Source organism: Rana temporaria, chromosome 9 (genome assembly GCF_905171775.1).
Source record: "Rana temporaria chromosome 9, aRanTem1.1, whole genome shotgun sequence".
Classification (NCBI taxonomy): domain Eukaryota; kingdom Metazoa; phylum Chordata; class Amphibia; order Anura; family Ranidae; genus Rana; species Rana temporaria.
Window position 1 is genome coordinate 169,845,949 of NC_053497.1, and position 19,072 is coordinate 169,865,020.

Sequence of the window (19,072 nt, forward strand, 5' to 3'; positions counted from 1 at the left end):
GTTTGGGTTTGGTGTTCGGCAATGTAATGGCGCGCTGCAGGGCAGCTATTCACCATTTGTTTTAATTGTGTGACCTAGAAGCCATCACAGCCATGCCTACTAATGGCATGGCTGTCATTGGCCAGTGCAGCATGTGACCCAGCCTCTATATAAGCTAGAGGCACATAGCACAGCTCATCACTCTGATTTAGTTAGGATAGGGAAAGGCTGCTGCTGCTGCTTGTAGGGAGAGAAATATATAAGAGTCAGACTGTCCTGCTTCAGAAATCAAATTACACCAGCACTGCATATGTTCCTGTGAGATACTCTGCATTAGATACTTTAGGGAAAGGTTCCTGATTGTGCTTTTTATAGGGACAGAAATATATAGGAGTCAGTCAGAAATCAAATAACACCAGCACTGCATATGTTCCTGTGAGATACTCTGCATTAGATACTTTAGGGAAAGGTTCCTGATTGTGCTTTTTATGGGGACAGAAATATATAGGAGTCAGTCCTGCTTCAGAAATCAAATTACACCAGCACTGCATATGTTACTGTGAGATACACCCTTTAGATACTTTTCTTCTATTGTGCTATTCAAAAAACATCCATTTAGGGCAAAAAAAAAAAATTTGCAGTTTTTCCTCCATATCTGTACGTGTGAGATAAACACTTTAGCTAGTGTTCTTCTCTTGTTCTATTCAACAAACACCCATTTAGGGCAAAATATATATTTTGTGGTGTTTCCTCCAGTGTTTTTTTTTTTATGTTATTTTAAGTTATTTTCCTATCCACATATATTTGCAGAGTACTTGCCATACTCTTACCAACATTTTTCTGCAATTTGCAGCCCTCTAGCACTTTCCATTAGTGTTTTAGAGACATTTTAGTACTGAAAAGTTCGGGTCTCCATTGACTTCAATGGGGTTCGGGTTCGGGGTCAAGTTCGGGTCCCGAACCCGGACTTTTTTTCTGAAGTTCGGCCGAACCCGAACATCCAGGTGTCCGCTCAACTCTAGTTGTTACTATAGCAATTACTCTCAACACCTCTCTCCAGAATGTCACTATCTTCGGACAGGACCAAAATATAGAAATAAAACTTCCTGGAGTATGCACTAGACATGTGCACACTAAAATATTTTGTTTCGTAATTTAGTTTTCGTCCAAAAAATAAATTTATTTAGTTACTCCCGAAATTAGTTTTTATTTATTTTGTTTCGTAAAAAAAATGCATTCGTCCAAAAATCCGAATCAATTAAGGTTAAATCTGCCACTTGAAGGCTTATGGTATCCGTCGAATGTTCTAAGAAGATTCGACGAAGTAGCGAAACTGTACGACGCGGCAATCGTACATTTCCGGTCTAATGCTCTGCAAACAAGCTATAGTAGAATTCTAATGTCATATGACACTAGTAATAATTATATTTATTAATTATTATTACTAGTCAACCAACATTAGAATTCTTCTATAGCCTATGGGCCGAGCATTTCACCATAAATGTCCGTTTGTGGCGATCGTATGTTTTTAGCTGCTTCATCAAATCTTTATGTCTCTATTATGTAGAATCTTTTCTCTCTATGTCGAATCTTCATGCCTCTATCATGTCGAATCTTTTCTCTCTATGTCGAATAATCTTGGACTAATAGAGTTAGGTTAGGCACATTCGACCGCAGGTTCGATAGACACAGATCGCTATTGTCACCGTCATGTCGAATCTTCTATCTATATCGAACTGTTGTCATAACGAAATGAAAACAAAGGGGTAGATCCACGTACCTACGCTGCGCCCGGCGCAGATGTCAGATACGCTACGCCGCTGTAACTTACTTTGGCTTCGTTTGATTCCTCAACGAATTCGCACCGTAAGTTACGGCGGCGTAGTGTATCTCTCGCGGCAGAAGGTTAGCGGAATTCAAATGCGGCGGGTAGGGGGCGTGTTTCATTTAAATGAAGCGCGTCCCCGCACCGAACGAACTGCGCATGCGCCGTCCCTAAAATTTCCCGCCGTGCATTGCGCTAAATGACGTCGCAAGGACGTCATTGGTTTTGATGTGAACGTAAATGGCGTCCAGCGTAAAATTTTCAAAAATTAGGCGCGGGAACGACGGCCATACTTAACATTGAGTACGCCACCATATAGCAGCTTTAACTATACGTCGGAAAAAGCCGAACGGAAACGACGTAAAAAAATGCGACGGCCGCTCGTACGTTCGTGGATCGTCGGAAATAGCTAATTTGCATACTCAACGCGGAATACAACGGAAACGCCACCTAGTGGCCGCCGGAAAATTGCATCTAAGATCCGACGGCGTACTAAGGCGTACGCCTGTCGGATCTAACACAGATGCCGTTGTATCTTGTTTGGTGGATACCAAAACAAAGATACGACGCGCAAAATTTGAAATTACGCGGCGTATCAAGTGATACGCCGGCGTAATTTCTTTGAGGATCTGCCCCAAATAATTTTTTATGTCGGATCTTTCAGATTTTGGATTCTGCGCCTTCATTATCGTTTGTTAAAATAAACGCAAAAATCTCAAAAATTCTGACAAAAATCCATTCGGACGAAAACTAATGCACATGTCTAGTATCTACACATCTCCAGCAGTTTTGGGGATTTATTGGAAATATCCTATGTAGTTTATACAGTGTGTAATAACTCCTATGTGTTATCTTAAATTGTATCAATTTATCTCGACGTGACACTAATATCTGAAATTGTTAACACTTGAAAAGAGTAATTTTCTTTTACATCGTTTTTTTTTTCAACCAAGATATTAAATATTTGGAAGAACTTTTATTACAAAATACAGAAATATATCACATTATTTTCATCTTTTATTAAATAGTATAAATTCTATTTAAACAGTTGTGGAATTGTGCTGCTTACATTTACAAAATATTTCTCAACAAACATGTTATTTGGAGTTCTCCCAACTTTTGTCCTTTTGGTATAACCATTTCCGCACAGCCGTCTTCACGTCACTATTTCTCAGGCAGTAAATGTATGGGTTAAACATTGGTGTCAGTGCTGTATACATGAGGGTCACAAATTTGCTTTTTTGCGGTGAGGAGACGGAAGAAGGTTTGAAATACATGGAGACCGCTGAGGCAGAGAAAAGAAAGAAGACTGCAAGATGGGAGGCACAGGTGGAGAAAGCCTTCTGTCTACCGGAAGAAGAGTGTATGCGGAGAATGGAGATGGTTATTCGAATATAAGAAAGTATAGTAAGAAGTGATGGAACCAAAGCCACCAGAGAGCCTTCCGTAAAAATGAGAAGTTCATTGAATGTTGTGTCGGAGTAGGAGACTTCCAGAAGGGGTGGTATGTCACAGAAGAAATGTGGAATGTATACAAGTGGACAGAACTTAAGGAACGATGTTACCATGGCATGAAGAAGGGCATGCACTGAGGCAAATGTGCAACATATAATGCACATGGCCAGACAAGTGTTTCTGTTCATGAGTGTTGAGTATCTCAATGGACAGCATATAGCAGCATATCGGTCATAAGCCATGACAGCTAGCAGTAAGTTTTCACTGTTGCCAAAAGCGTGGAAGAAAAAAACCTGAGCGATGCACCTAGAGAAGGAAATTTTATTCTTCTGGGTTATCACTGTGGCCAACATGCCCGGCACGGTGGTAGAAGAGAAGGAGAAATCCATGAGGGAGAAGTTCCACAAGAGCTGGTACATCGGGGAATGAAGGTGTGAATCAATGATTATAACACTTAGCATCACAACATTTCCAAATGCGGTAATCTTGTAGATAAGGAGAAAAAGGACAAATAGAGGAAGGCGGAGTGCTGGAGAATCCGAAAGACTAAAGAGGTAGAATTCAGACGGTGGCGTGTAGTTCATGAGGGTGCTTTCTGTGCTGAGGACACTGTGGAGATGACCACATACTTTGTCAACTTAAGGAAATTAATTAAAATTTGTCCTTTCAGTAGAACAGAATCACAGGCTAATCTGAATATTTCATCTCTGAAAACAAGGGGCTAGATTCGGGTATCTGCGCCTGATCTTACGCTGCCGCAACTTACAGGAGCAAGTGCAGTATTCACAAAGCACTTGCTCCATAAGTTGCAGCGGCGTAGCGTAAATGGGGCCGGCGTAAGCGCGCGTAATTCAAATGCGTAAGGGGGGGGTGTTTTATGTTAATGTGTGTTGACCTGACATGATTGACGTTTTGTACGAACGGCGCATGTGCCGTCCGTGTACATATCCCAGTGTGCATTGCTCCAAATGACATCGCAAGGACGTCATTGGTTTCGACTTGAACGTAAATTACGTCCAGCCCTATTCGCGAACGACTTACGCAAACGACGTAAAAAATAGAATTACGCCAGTCGGATCTTAGGCTAATGTCGGCGTATCTAGCTTTCTGAATACAGAAAGTAGATACGCCAGCGCAGCTTTGAATTTACGCGGCATATCTATGGATACGCCGGCGTAATTCTTTGCTGAATCTAGCCCAAGATTTTTTTTTTATTTACATTTGTTGCCATATGGATTTTTTTTGAATGAAACAGTACCATATAAACACTGTAACGAGACCCTTGCTCGCTCGGTTCCACTCTCCCGACACTCCTCTGCTGCTATTGAATCAGATTGCAGATCGCAACGTCTGATGGTTCGGTCATCCAATGCTCCGGGATTCGAACCACAGCTATGTGCCGTTCGAATCCAGCTGTGATAGCTCAGAACAAACACCAGGCAGGCTGTATGTAAGTTCAAACCTGGCGAACCTTTTATTGGATGCACACACACTTTTATACAGCAGTTTGAACACCCTGCCCCCAACAACCACTTTCCTATTGGTCAATTGTAAATTACATTGTAGTTCCCAATTAGGTCCTCTTAGCCATGCAAATGAGGACTTGAAACAGGGTCAGCAGGGATTGGTCCGATAGCTTGAATAGGAGGACTGATATGTGTAATGAGACAGAAGCCCCAGGGGGCAATCAAAGTACACAAACAGCCAGACACAGAACAATGCTTTTCCTCTAGACCAGCGGTCTCAAAGTGCCGGCCCGCGGACCGGGTATAAATGGCCTGCAGGCAGGGCGGGGGGTGCCGCGGAAGTGTAGATCGAGATGCATGCAGAGAATCGCGGGAAGCGTCTGTCATAAGTTAATTTCTCTCTCATGTCACGCTGCTACTCCCCAGCGGCCCCCCCTCTCTTCTCGTCCATCCCCATTTGTGACATCATCTGGGGTGGACGAGAAGAGAGGGGGGCCGCCGAGGAGTAGCAGCGTGACATGAGAGAGAAGTGAACTTATGACAGACGCTTCCCGCGCTAATCTGCATTTAAAGAATACAAGTAAACGCTGACCTGTGCCCTAATGTGCTCTCATGTGCCCTGATGTGCTTATGTGCCCTGATGTGCTCTGATTGTGCCCCATGTACCCTGATGTGCCCCATGTACCCTCATGTGCCATGTGCCCCATGTACCCTGATGTGCCCCATGTACCCTGATGTGCCCTGATGTGCCATGTGCCCTGATGTGCCATGTGCTCCATGTACCCTGATGTGCCCCATGTACCCTCATGTGCCCCATGTACCCTGATGTGCCCCATGTACCCTGATGTTCCCCATGTACCCTCATGTGCCCCATGTGCCCCATGTACCCTCATGTACCCTGATGTGCTGGGCTCTGTACATCAGGGTACCCTGTGCCATGTACCCTGATGTGCCATGTGCCCTGTCCTGATGTGCTCTCATGTGCCCGATGTGCCCCATGTGCCCTGATTGTGCCCTGGTGTGCTCCATGTGCCCTGATTGTGCCCTGATGTGCTCTGATTGTGCCCCATGTACCCTGATGTGCCATGTGCCCCATGTACCCTGATGTGCTGGGCTTTGTACCCTGATGTGCTGTTTCATGTGCCCTGTACCCTGATGTGCCATGTGCCCTGTCCTGATGTGCTGTGCCCTGATGTGCCATGTCCTGTACCCTGATGTGCCTTGTCCTGATATGCCCTGTCCTGATGTGCCGTGCCCTGTACCCTGATGTGGCCTGTTGTGCTGTACCCCTATGTGCTGTGCTCTGATGTGCTGTGCCCTGTACCCTGATGTGCTGTGCCATGTACCCTGATGTGCTGTGCCCTGTACCCTGATGTGCTGTGCTCTGTACCCTGATGTGTGCTGTGCCCTAATGTGCACTGTGTCCTGTACCCTGATGTGCTGTGCCCTGTACCCTGATGTGCTGTGCCCTGCACTGATGTGCTGTGCCCTGATGTGCTGTGCCCTGTGCCTTGATGTGCTGTGCCCTGTGCCATGATGTGCTGTGCCCTGTGTCCTGATGTGCTGTGCCCTGATGGTGAGTGGTCAGTGTGCAGTGTAGTGGTCTGTCGGCAGTGTAGAGGTCAGTGTATAGTGGTCAGTGTGTAGTGGTCTGTGTGCAGTGTAGTGGTACGTGTGCAGTGTAGTGGTCCGTGTGCAGTGGTACGTGTGCAGTGTAGTGGTATGTGTGCAGTGTAGTGGTCCGTGTGCAGTGCAGTGGTCAGGGTTAATAATGTGTTTGCTGACACCAATACTAGGGGTTAATAATGCGTCTGCTGACACCAGTGCTGGGGTTAATAATGCGTCTGCTGACACCAGTGCTGAGGTTAATAATGCGTCTGCTGACACCAGTGCTGGGGTTAATAATGCGTTCGCTGACACCAGTACTGTTTTTGAAGTTTGAAAGTTTGCATGCGGCCCCCCATGGCATATGAAAACTTGTGTTGTGGCCCTCAGGTAATTTGAGTTTGAGACCCCTGCTTTAGACCATTGAGCCGTCTGGAGGGGGGGTTAGCCTTAAGACAGGGCAGAAGACCCCGCACTTTGTAACAGATTTCAAGGAGATACACTTCAGCATTCCAAGGTCCATGACAAACACCATTCCACATTTGTGTTTGACAAGGGCTAAGCTTTTGGGGGCAAAAAAGTTTCATGAATTAGCCTTAAAAATGTCCCTGCCATAAGATGATTTTTTGTGACTTTTCATAAATGATGAAGAAGGGCTTGTTCTAAAACTCAACTGACCATAGCATATGGATCTCAAAGCTTTTTCAAGATACCTTGAACAAGAAAGCTTTCAGAAAGTGCTCGCTACTGTCAGTCCAGGTTCACACTGGGCTGCGGGAGTGAAGCCGTGCGAGTTCAGCTGAACTCGTACGATTTCACTCCCGCTGGCAGTCCCGATTTCGGCCGCGATTTCAGAGACATCTGTGCAGGTTTCTACACAGATGTCAATTTAAATCGCGGGCCCGAAATCGCAAAAAGTAGTACAGGAACTACTTTTTGAAATCGGTGCAGCGCCGCACCGATTAGGACGGTGCCATTGCCGACAATTGCCGGCAAATGCTGCCGATTTGAGATGCGATTTGACAAATACCACCAAAAGAAAGCTCTATTTGTAGGGAAAAAAAGACGCCAATTTTGTTTGGGAGCCACGTCGCACGACCGCGCAATTGTCAGTTAAAGCGATGCAGTGCCGAATCGCAAAAAGTGCTCTGGTCTTTGACCAGCAATATGGTCCGGGGGTTAAGTCGTTAAAACAAGCCATGAGTGCCATGCTTTTTCTCTTTCTTCATAATAAACCTATTTAGTTGATTAACAGAGTCAGCAACATGACTTGGGGGAAAGCAGCCTGAGAGGTAACACTGGTCCTTGGTGGAAGTTGTACCTGTGGTGTGCACCGGTATGCTGCAGTTGGACTGCAGCTGTCTTTCTACAGTATATTAAAGTGGTTCTAAGGGCTCAAGGTTTTTTACCTTCATGCATTCTGTGTATGAAGGTAAAAAAAACTTGTGTTTGCAGTCGCACCCACAGCCTCTCTAAAACTTACCTAAACCCCATCCAGTGGCATACCTAGACCATTTGGCACCCAGGGCAGATCCTTTATCTGGCACCGCCCCCATGGATTCTATATCTAGCACACACCCCCCCAACTTTTAAATGTAAAAACACCCCACTGTGCCCCCTGCATGCCTCTGCACCCCCCAATATCTCTTGTTTCACTACTGTGTACCCCCTCTCCACAACTGCACTCCCACTGTACCCCTCTGCCACCAATCCCCCCACCTCAGTAACACGATACTGTGCAATGGTTGTACTCACAGTGCCAAGCTCTTCCTGCAGCTGCAGCGCAGTCCAGTAAAGTAAATTGCAGCAGACAATATAAACCAAGCAAAGCATGCTGTGCCACTGATGGAGGGTCGGGGTCGGGGCATGGTTTTATGCTGGCTCCCTGCAAGGTTTAGAGTCTGGCTGCAGGCCCGCCCATAGTCTCCTCAACTAATGAAAGCAATGCTGTGGCTGCAGCGTCGGGTCACCAAGGTGACCAAAATACACAGGCAGGAAAAAGGAATGTGTCCAGCCAGGTTCCAGCTTAGACACCCCCCGTGAATAAGGGGCACCGGCCTGAGTGACACCCCTAAGCAGCGCGTCGGCCTGACACCCCCCAATGTGTTGCACCTGGGGCCCCGTTGGTATGCCACTGACCCCATCGCAATCCAGCGATGTACACGAGAGCCTCGGATCTACATGGACTTTCCATCCTCATTGGCTGAGACAATGGAGGGAGCCATTGGCTCCTACTGCTGCCAATCACAGCCAATGAGCTAATGAGGAGAGGGAAGGGGTGGGGTCTCGTCACGGCTCTGTGTGTCAATAGACACAAAGAGCAGTGGCCCAGGAGTGAGCTTGCTCGGGTGCACCATAGTATATATAGTTAGTCAGGTTGAAAAAAGACACAAGTCCATCCAGTCCAACCACAAAAAAAAAATAAACAAACAAAATAAAAAACATAGTACAATCCCATACACCCAACTCCATACCCACAGTTGATCTAGAGGAAGGCAAAAAACCCCAGCAGAGCATAATCCAATTTGCTACAGCAGGGGAAAAAATTCCTTCCTGATCCCCCGAGAGGCAATCGGATTTACCCTGGATCAACTATACCTACAAATCTTAGTAGTCGGTTATATTCTGTACATTTAGGAAAGAATCCAGACCTTTCTTAAAGCAATCTACTGAGCTGGCCAGAACCACCTCTGGAGGGAGTCTGTTCCACATTTTCAGAGCTCTTACTGTGAAGAAACCTTTCTGTATTTGAAGATGAAATCTCTTTTCCTCTAGATGTAAAGAGTGCCCCCTTGTCCTCAGTGTTGACCGTAAAGTGAATAACTCAACACCAAGTTCACTATATGGACCCCTTATATACTTGTACATGTGGATTATATCCCCCATAATTCTCCTCTTCTCAAGAGTGAATACATTTAGTTCTTCTAATCTTTCCTCATAGCTGAGCTCCTCCATGCCTCTTATCAGTTTGGTTGCCCTTCTCTGCACTTTCTCCAGTCCCCCGATATCCTTTTTGAGAACTGGTGCCCAAAATTGGACTGCATATTCCAGCTGATTTCTACGGGGGCAGGAGGGAGGGGCCAGGAGCATCGGTAGGGGACCCCAGAAGAGGAGGATCGGGCTACTCTGTGCAAAACCATTACACAGAGCAGATAAGTATGACATGTTTGTTTTATTGTTTTTTCAAATACTTTTTGTTTACGACGCTTTAGCTCAACAAAACGCCTGAATTTGAAAGGGCCATTTTACGAGCACTCTTCATGAGTTAAGCCCCCCTTACCTACCTACCATGGAAAAGGTCAAGAGTGCCTCAAAAACCAACAATGGATTCTACAATAAGGAAATGTTGAAGCTAGAAAGCCTACTGGATCGTCCTGTAAACCCACAGATACAAACAACAGAAAATTTTCGAGGGCACTTACCAGCTAGCCTTAAAAAAAAACATATTGATCATATCTAATAATTCACATTAAAAACTGAGGGTTTCGTTGCACACATTTTAAATTATACAGTGGGGCAAAAAAGTATTTAGTCAGCCACTAATTGAGCAAGTTCTCCCACTTAAAAAGATGAGAGACGCCTGTAATTGTCATCATAGGTATACCTCAACTATGAGAGACAAAATGTGGAAACAAATTCAGACAATCACATTGACTGATTTGGAAATATTTTTTTTGCAAATTGTGGTGGTAAATAAGTATTTGGTCAATATCAAAAGTTCATCTCAATACTTTGTTATATATCCTTTGTTGGCAATGACAGAGGTCAAACGTTTTCTGTAAGTCTTCACAAGGTTGTCGCACACTGTTGCTGATATGTTGGCCCATTCCTCCATGCAGATCTCCTCTGAGGCCCCGTACACACGACCAGTTTCCTCGGCAGAATTCAGCTTCCGACCGAGTTTCTGGCTGAATTCTGCCGAGGAAACTGGTCGTGTGTACACTTTCGGCCGAGGAAGCCGACGAGGAGCTCGACGAGGAAATAGAGAACATGTTCTCTATTTCCTCGTTGTTCTATGGGAGCTCTCGTCCCGCCGAGCTCCTCGGCGGCTTCAGGGCTGAACTGGCCGAGGAACTCGATGTGTTTGGCACGTCGAGTTCCTCGGCCGTGTGTACGAGGCCTCAGACTTTCAACTCCCTCCAAAGGTTTTCTATGGGGTTGAGATCTGGAGACTTCCTAGGCCACTCCAGTACCTTGAAATTCTTCTTACGAAGCCACTCCTTTGTTGCCCCGGCGGTGTGTTTGGGATCATTGTCATGCTGAAAGACTCAGCAACGTTTCATCTTCAATGCCCTTGCTGATGGAAGTTTGCACTCAAAACCTCACGATACATGGCCCCATTTATTCTTTCATGTACACGGATCAGTCGTCCTGTTCTGTTTGCAGAGAAACAGCCCAAAGCATGATTTTGCCACCCCCATGCTTCACAGTAGGTATGGTGTTCTTCGGTTGCAACTCAGCATTCTCTCTCCTCCAAACACAACTCGTGTTTCTACCAAACAGTTCTACTTTGGTTTCATCTGACCATATGACATTCTCCGAATCCTCTTCTGGATCATCCAAATGCTCGACTAGCAAACCTCAGATGGGCCCGGACATGTACTGGCTTAAGCAGGGGGACACGTCTGGCATTGCAGGATCTGAGTCCCTGGCAGCGTAGTGTGTTACTGATGGTAGCCTTTGTTACGTTGGTCCCAGCTCTCTGCAGGTCATTCACTAGGTCCCCCCGTGTGGTTCTGGGATCTTTGATCACCGTTCTTGTGATCATTTTGAACCCACGGGGTGATATCTTGCGTGGAGCCCCAGATCGAGGGAGATCATCAGTGGTCTTGTATGTCTTCCATTTTATAATTATTGCTCCCACAGTTGATTTCTTCACACCAAGCTGCTTGCCTATTGCAGATTCAGTCTTCCCAGCCTGGTGCAGGTCTACAATTTTGTTTCTGGTCCTTGGACAGCTCTTTGGTCTTCACCATAGTAGAGTTTGGAGTGTGACTGTTTGAGGTTGTGGACAGGTGTCTTTTATACTGAAAACAGGTGCCATTAATACAGGTAATGAATGGAGGACAGGGGAGCCTCTTATAGAAGAAGATACAGGTCTGTGAGAGACATAAACCTTCCTTGTTTGTAGAGGAGACCAAATACTTATTTCCACCATAATTTGCAAATAAATTCTTTCCAAATCAGACAATGTGATTGTCAGGATTTGTTTCCACATTTTGTCTCTCAGGCCGAGTACTCACGAGCAGACATGTCCGATGAAACCGGTCCGCGGACCGTTTTCATCGGACATGTCTGCCCGGGGACTTCTGTTCGATGGCTGTACACACCATCGAACAGAGGTCCGCGCGTAAACAATACGCGGGGCGTGTCCGCGGTGTCGCCGCGTCGATGACGCGGTGTCGCCGCGACAATGACGCGGCAATGTGGGCGGCCTGCCTTTAAAATGCTTCCACGCATGCGTCGAAGTCATTCGACGCATGCGAGGGATGACGGGCGGCCGGACATGTACGGTAGGTCTGTACATGTCGGGTCCACCTGTCCGATCCACCTGTCCGATCCACCCGAAAATGGTCCGCTCAGGCCTACACACGGCCAAACATGTCTGCTGAAACTGGTCTGCGGACCAGTTTCAGCAGACATGTTTGGTCGTGAGTACGGGGCCTCATAGTTGAGGTATACATATGATGACAATTACAGGCATCTCTCATCTTTTTAAGTGGGAGAACTTGCGCAATTGGTGGCTGCCTAAATACTTTTTTGCCCCACTGTATGTAAAACTCACAGTGCCTCACCAAGGCTCCTTTGTATAATGCAGTCCTTCCTCTGTAGTTTTCAGTCTCAAAGTTGGAGCACATATCGCAGTGGATAAATGAAAGTGGTTATAAAGGGGCTCAAGGAGCAAGCAGCTTGCTAAGGGAGCATTTGTCTTAGGGGTGGAGCCAGGAGGGCCGATGGAGGACCTGAGAAGAGGAGGATCATGGCTGCTCTGTGTAAAATCATTAAACAGAGCAGGTAAGTATAACATGTTTGTTATTTTAATAAAAAATAAATAAAATAAAAAACAAACCCTTACAATCACTTTAAAGGAAGGTTTGCCTGGAGGGAGCCCACTCCTCCTCACAGGGACACATTGGACACCTAGCAAGTGAGCAATGGCAGTTGAAGGCATTTTTATTTATTTTTTTGCAGACAAGCTGGTAAGTCTGCAGGGAAATTTTCTGTGATGTGTATAGGCTTTCTATGTGCACCTTAGGCCCCGTACACACGTCCGAGGAACTCGACGTGCCAAACACATCGAGTTCCTCGTCGAGTTCTGTGTTGAAGCCGCCGAGGATCTCGGCGGGCCAACTTTCCTCATTGAACAACGAGGAAATAGAGAACATGTTCTCTATTTGGCCCGATGAGTTCCTCATCGGCTTCCTCGCTGAAAAGTGTACACACGACCGAGTTTCTCGGCAGAATCCAGCCCCGATCGAGTTTCTGGCTGAATTCTGCGTGTGTACGGGGCCTTACTGCAAAAGATTAGCCACAGATACATCAGAATTTTTTGATGATAATTATGTACTGTATATGAACTGTATATGATGATATATTTAAAGACTTTGCAATTTTACATTGAGGAAGATTATTCTGAAATTGTTTGGCACTTTTTAGACACATCAGTGAACCTCTGGCCATCTTTACTTCTAAGACAGCAGTCTATATAACCTTCTAAAAACCAATCCACACCAGTTCACTTTTCCAGGCGATGTAGAAAGGCTGCTTTCAGGCAGTCAAGAGGTGATCCTGTCGCTTCCTAAACAACGATATATATATATATATATATATATATATATATATATATATATATATATATATATATATATATATATATATATATATATATATATATATACTATATTGTCAAAAGTATTTGGACACCTTCCTTCACACGCACATGAACTTTAGTGGCATCCCAGTCTTTTTGCCTTTGGAGGCATTTAAAAAAAAAAAATTACGTGCTCTCTGTAGGCATCATTAATGAATAAAAATTTCTTAAATTATAAACCATTTAACAAATAAATATTATTATTTAACTGCATCCGATTTGTACCCTCACAAGGTCCAAAAAGACAATCAAATGTTTTAGTATTCTGTGTAAACTGGCCCTGGAATTTGTTTTGGCAACTGAGTTGGCAACTGACCTGACTTACACATGAATTCAATGGGTGACAAAAAAAAATTCTCCGCTTGAAAATAAGGTTTAAAAAAGAATCATAAATAAAACAGTAAAAAAAAATTCACAAAAAAAATATTTTTAAAAAAAGTATATATTGTTTGTTTATTATTAATATAATTATTATTATACTTTTATTTTTGCCCTTTTTCTTTCTTTTTTTGTAAGCAAAGAGCTTTCTCTGTTAAAGCATATCTAAACCCCAAAACAAAAATGAAATAAATTGCAAATTCTTATGCAGCGTACACATGACCGTTTTTCATGACGAGAAAAATTCAATTTTTTAAATTGGTCGTGGAAAACGGTCGTGTGTAGCTCTAGAGCATTTATCTCGACGAGAAAAAAAAGCAATTAAAAATTTAGGTCCAGATTCAGGATTTAGGGTCTTCCTAACTATGATTCATAGAATCAGTTACGCATAGATATCCCTAAGATCCGACAGGTGTAATTGTTTTACACTGTCGGATCTTAGGATGCAATACCGCGGCCGCCGCTGGGGGGGAGTTTGCGTCGTAAACCAGCGTTGGGTATGCAAATTAGTAGTTACGGCGATCCACAACGTTTTTTCGAGTTCGCTGCTAGTCTAGTTTCCCGTCGCAAAGTTTGTCGTCGTTTTAGCTGCCCTAACTTTACACAGCACACTTATGTGCTGTATAAAGTATGGCCGTCGTTCCCGCGTCGAAATTTAAAAATGTTTCCTTCTTGCGTCCGGGAATACGGAAGTACGCTACGCACGTCGCCGTTCGAAAAAAAAAAATGATGTCACTTTGCGCAAATCACGGCGGGAAATTCAAAAGGGAAGCATGCGCAGCAGGTCCGGCGCGGGAGCGCGCCCAATTTAAATGGCACACGCCCCTTTGAATTACGCGAGCTTACGCCGGCGTAAGTTTTCACGCAAGTGCTTGGTGAATCAGGCACTTGCGCTGAAAACTTGCGGCGGTGTAACGTATCTACGATACGTTACGCCGCCGCACTTCTACGTGAATCTGGCCCTTAGAACCTATTTTTTTTTTCTCTTAGTTTTTCACGTTGTCGTTTTTCTCGTCATGAAAATCGGTCGTGTGTAGGCTTTGACAACGGGGGAAAAAACGTGCATGCTCAGAAGCAAGTTATGAGAAGGGAAGTTTGCATAACCAGCCCAAAGGGTGGCGCCATTTGAATGGAACCGTCGTACGTGTGGTACGTCACCACGCTTTGCTAGAGCATTTTTTATCACGATCGTGTGTATGCAAGGCAGGCTTGAGAGGAATCACCTCGAGAAAAACTTTGTTTTTTTCCATGACATGAATAACGGTCGTGTGTACGCGGCATTAGAAGTGGTAGCTGCATTCGTTTTTTTGGGCTTTAGTATAAGGCTTCTGTCTTAGGGTGGTTACACTCACTCCCCCACTTTATCTATGGAGGACCAACAAAGCCACCCTTGGAGAGCAGCATTGTCACCCTGCAGGAAGAATAGTGTTAGATGGTCTAGTTACGATTCAGATGGGCTTTTTTCAAATGGGTTCTTCTTGGGGGCTTACGATTATTGTTTTAACTAAATGAATAAAAGCTGACTATTCTAATCACCCATGTCAGTGGTAAATGATTTGTTTAACCCCTCTAACTGCCCCTTTTTTCTCAACAACTATGTTACGAGGGGACTGACGTTTTATTGGCAGACAACATCACATATGTATTTTTTTTTTTGTCCGTAGCTTTACTCTACCTTCCCAAGACTTACCTCAAATTTACAGTCACCATTAGCTTGAATGTCCAAATTATGAAAAAAATATGTTTTTATCTTCAATAAATGCAAATGTATTCCCTTCTGGGATACAGAAATATGTTGAACACCGCTGCTGCTGACACCTACTATTACAAGCGTTGACTTTCAGTCTCTGATAGACAGACCACGATGGGGTAGTATTACAGAAAAGCCCAAACTTCGCAAAAATGATCAATTAATTCCTATTCTGGAAACAAGCCACGCAAAGGAAGTTTAGAAGCAATGGGGTTGATTTACTAAAGGCAAATAGACTGTGAACTTGCTCCAGAGCTTAATAAATGTGGAAAATGCGGTAAAGCTTCACTATACAAAGAATACCCAATCACATGCAAGGAAAATTAAAAAAAATGCATTCTAGCTTGCACATGATTGGTTGATGGAAACTAGCAGATCAACCCTTCATTTACTAAGCCCTTTAGCAAATCAACCCCAATGTTACATTAAAGTGTCATTTTCTTTGATATTGTAAGTTGTATGAATTATTGGTGGTGCATATATAACATAAAAATGATTATAGAAAATAATGTTCTATATAATCTACATACAGGGACTCAATGAACTAATGTATCCATATAGGATACAAGTCCTAAATACAGGAGGCAACTGACTCCTTATATCAGGATTCTCCTTGTTTGAATCTGCAATACCAGGCTGTATTATCCCCTTGGCTACTTATTATATACTGCCCAGGGATCGTTTGATTAAAAATATACATGAGGTTTTTAATGATTTTTATTTATCTGCAATTTTGCACAGTTTTCAAATCCACAACTCTATTAGTAGATGTAAATCCTACTTGATTGATATTTAATATGATAAAGTACTGAATAGACATGTAAGATTACCTACAAATCGAAATTGGGTAAAAAAAGATTGTTATTCAAAGATTCATTCAAATTTCTGAACTAATTTCAATGAATCCAAAATAAATTATAACTAAATTGATTTAGAAAATTCTGTTATTCTGTGTTATTCTATTATTTTCTGTTCTTTTCAATTTTGTTATATTATATTCTATTTTTTTTTTCTATCCTAGCCTTGTTTTATTCTATTTTATTTATTTTCTATTTTCTATTTTATTCCATTCTATCCTTTTATTTTTTTATTCTATTCTCTTCTCTTCTATAAAACAGCCTAAGTAGGAATCATCATATTATTTAATTGTTATACCTTACCGTATTTATTGCAATATGTCTCTATTTCAAACTCTAATTCATTCTAAAATTCAAGTTCATTTCAAATCTGTTTGAAAATAATGAATACACAAAATGAGACCAAATATACGAACAAAATCCCAAAACAAATACATCGAACATAACAAATATGGCGGAATTTTTTTTCCCCGTCATGCACATCTCTTTTTTTTAAACTTTATGGCCCGGATTCAGATACATTTGCGTATCTTTTGGTGGGCGTAACGTATCTCAGATACGGTACACCGCCGTAACTTAGGGCGCAAGTTCCGTATGCAGAAAGAACTTACGCCCTAAGTTACGGCAGCGTAACGTCTGTGATCCGGCGTAAGCCCGCCTAATTCAAATGGGGATGATGTGGGCGTGTTTTATTTAAATGAATGGTGACCCTGCGTATTTTACATTTTTTACTAACGGCGCATGCGCCGTTCGTGAAAAAATCCCAGTGCGCATGCTCGAAATTACTCCGCAAATCGTCATTGCTTTAGACATGAACGTAACTTACGTACAGCCCTATTCGCGAACCACTTACGCAAACGACGTAAACTTTTCAAAACTCGACGCGGGAACTAATTTTTGTTTTTTTTCAAAATTTTCGGTAATTTTTTTTTTTTTTTTTGCAGAAAATAAAAAGCCCAAAGGTGATCCATTACCACCAAAAGAAAGCTCTATTTGTGGGAACAAAATGATAAAAATGTAGTTTGAGTACAGTATAGCATGACCGCGCAATTGTCATTCAAAGTGCAACAGCACTGAAAGCTAAAAATTGGTCTGGGCGGGAAGGTGTATAAGTGCCCTGTATGGAAGTGGTTAAACAAGCTCTTTAATTACCCCTTACACCAGTGAGTGAGTGAGTAACTTGTATAGCTCTAACAAATGCAAACTGAATCGCCTCAAGGCACCAGAGTCAATAGCGTTACATCTTATATCACAGTCCCCCCCCCCCCCTAGAGCCCCCCTTACATCAGAATCCACAGTGTTCCCCTTCACACTGTGAAATCTGATCTAAAGAATGCTGTGGACTCTGGTGTCATCTTTATATACTGTACACTGTAAGGCCTTACACACCATCAGACCAAAATCCCCGCGGACAGAGAACGCGGTGACGTAGAAGACATCGACGTTCTCTAACACGGAAGTTCAATGCTTCCACGCATGCGTCGAATCAATTCGACGCATGCGCGGGATTTCGGGCTGCTGGTTATACGTCATAACCAGCGGACATGTCCGATGAGTCGTACTAACCATCAGACATGTTTCCAGCGGACAAGTTTCTTAGCATGCTAAGAAACTTTTGTCCGCTGGAAACCTGTCCGCTAGGCCGGAAAACTGTCCGGTAGGCCCTACACATGACCGAACATGTCCGCTGAAACTGGTCCGAACATGTTCGGTCATGTGTACGGGGCCTAAGGGGGGGACTCTGACAGAAAGGGGATCTCTGCGGACTGGGATGTAGGGGGCCTCTGATGTGAGGGGGTCTCTGGTTCTCACAGAGATCTCACTTACATCAATGTTACCCTTTACCCCAGAGTCTGCAGAGTTCCACCTTAAAGCAGTGTATTTCTAGACAGGGGTCAGGTCAGCCATGGCAGCCCCATAACAGCACAGAGCCTTTTACTTTATAAAGCGGAGGCCCAGCGTTAAAAAACACAAATTTTAATTAAAGTCAGCAGCTACAAACACTGTAGCTTTTTTTTTAATAAGGACACTTACCTGTCTAGGGTGCCCGCAATCTTGGCAGCCAAAGCCAAGCAATCGCTCGGGTCTCGGCTGCCCTGTCGCCATCCTCTGTGCGGGAATCAGGAAGTGAAGTGTTGTGGCTTCACTTCCCGGTTCCCTACTGCGCATGCGCAAGTCGTGCACACACACAAGGTCCCAGAAGACATCGCTCCCCATTTCCCAGGAGGCAGCACGAGGAGGAGAAGTAAGAAGACCACCGTGGATGAGGAAGTAGCAGATTAGGACGATCTGCCTAGTAACAGCCACTTCTGGTAAGTATAAAAAAAAACAAAAAAAAAAAAGATTTTTTGTAGCCTTTTTGCCTATTCTTTTTTTTTTTTTAGGGTGGACCTCCGCTTTAATAAGCTTTTTGGATATCCGGAAAGCCCATCCTTCTAGTAAGCTTTGTCCTGGTTAGCAATGGGCATTGTATTCTAGATTTCTTAGGCAACCAGGTAATATTTATAAACTTACTGGTAACATTCAAAGTGAAAATAAACTTTGTGGTATTTATTTTATTTATGGCATGAACGTAAACATTTTTAGCTATTTATTTCTCCGTTATCTAGTTGTGTTATTCAGTGTAAAGTGGTGTAGAGTGGAATATCTGAGCTAAAACTCCTCCTTAATAGATAAATATGCTGTGAAAAACTATATGTATACTGTGAAGAGCAAATACACTATATTAAACAAACGAATTGGGTGCTGCAAACAAAAAAAAAAGAAATATTCAGTTCATATAATTGCATAACGAAAAAATTGTTGCGCTACCACATAATGAATAAATTATAAATCCACAAAATGAATGTGCAATATGTTAAAGCAATTAATATAAGTCAACAAATG

At 43.5% G+C, this 19,072-nt stretch overlaps 1 protein-coding gene across 1 annotated transcript; it reads right to left on the reverse strand.

Moving 5' to 3' along the window:
• Nucleotides 1-2,901: 2,901 nt before the first annotated feature.
• Nucleotides 2,902-3,855, reverse strand: LOC120914615 (olfactory receptor 1361-like). The gene has a single exon (XM_040325299.1). It carries the CDS (start codon nt 3,841-3,843, stop codon nt 2,902-2,904), a length of 942 nt encoding a protein of 313 aa, XP_040181233.1. The 5' UTR covers nt 3,844-3,855.
• Between the last annotated feature and the right edge of the window lie 15,217 nt (nt 3,856-19,072).